General features: G+C 69.1%; 1 protein-coding gene across 1 annotated transcript in view; it reads left to right on the top strand.

The window, feature by feature from the left end:
• Positions 1-835, top strand: part of LOC103615239 (soluble scavenger receptor cysteine-rich domain-containing protein SSC5D-like) — a gene marked incomplete at both ends in the record, with an annotated part of 14,550 nt that overhangs the window by 1,954 nt on the left and 11,761 nt on the right. Inside the window, 3 exons of the mRNA XM_017733738.1 lie at positions 150-171; positions 245-554; positions 628-832. Of these exons, the coding sequence (XP_017589227.1) occupies positions 150-171; positions 245-554; positions 628-832 (537 nt within the window). The remainder of the gene's footprint in view (positions 1-149; positions 172-244; positions 555-627; positions 833-835) is intronic.

The following is an 835-nucleotide window of genomic DNA, read 5'->3' as shown; positions in this document are numbered from 1 at the left end:
CGGCGGCCGGTGCCTACTCTGCCCTGGAGCGCTTTGGTGCAGGGGATGGGCCCATCAATCTGGCCCGGGTGGAATGCAAAGGAAATGAGTCCACTCTCTGGGACTGCGAGATCCATGGCTGGGGTCCCTATTATTTCGACCATGATTGGGACACTGCTGTTACTTGCCAAGGTAGGAACCGGACTGGGGAGGATGTGGCACTTCATGCACGTCCCCGGACACTGATCCTGCACTGCTCGCGCAGGATTTTCCCGGCTGGTCGGAGGTGATGGAGCGTGTGCCGGGCGGCTGGAGGTACGGCAGGGCCGGGCCTGGGTGGGTGTCTGCGAGGATCAGGTGGACATGAAGGTGGCGCAGGTGGTTTGCCGGGAGCTGGGGTGGAGCGGCGCGCTCTCCATCCCCGGCAGCGAGCGATTTGGGGCAGGATCGGGCGGGGCCGCTCTGGGACGGGGGCTTCCAGTGCAATGGCACCGAGCCCCTCCTCAGCGCCTGTGCCCGGCATCGGCCCCACAGCCAGGGCTGCAGCACCGGCCCTGCCAGCGTCATCTGCTCCCGTAAGTGCCGGGGACACCGGGGGCTGTTGGGCTCCCTGCGCCATCGCCCCCCTCAACGCCCTTTCTGCCACAGCCTACACGGGCTTCCGGCTGGGCAACAGCAGCTCGGGATGCACCGGGCGGGTGGAGGTGGCAGTGAGGGGGACGTGGGGCTCCGTGTGCGCCAGCGAGTGGGAGCTGGCCGATGCGCACGTCCTGTGCCGCCACCTGGGCTGCGGCCGCGCCTTCACCGTGCCCCCGGGAGGCTCCTTTGGCAGCGGGGGCGGGGCCCCGCCGGCGCG

The sequence above is a fragment of the Corvus brachyrhynchos genome, unplaced genomic scaffold (assembly GCF_000691975.1).
Source record: "Corvus brachyrhynchos isolate BGI_N302 unplaced genomic scaffold, ASM69197v1 scaffold165, whole genome shotgun sequence".
In the NCBI taxonomy this organism is placed as follows: domain Eukaryota; kingdom Metazoa; phylum Chordata; class Aves; order Passeriformes; family Corvidae; genus Corvus; species Corvus brachyrhynchos.
Note: the sequence above shows the minus strand (reverse complement) of the source record. Positions and strands in the feature narration are given on the sequence as shown.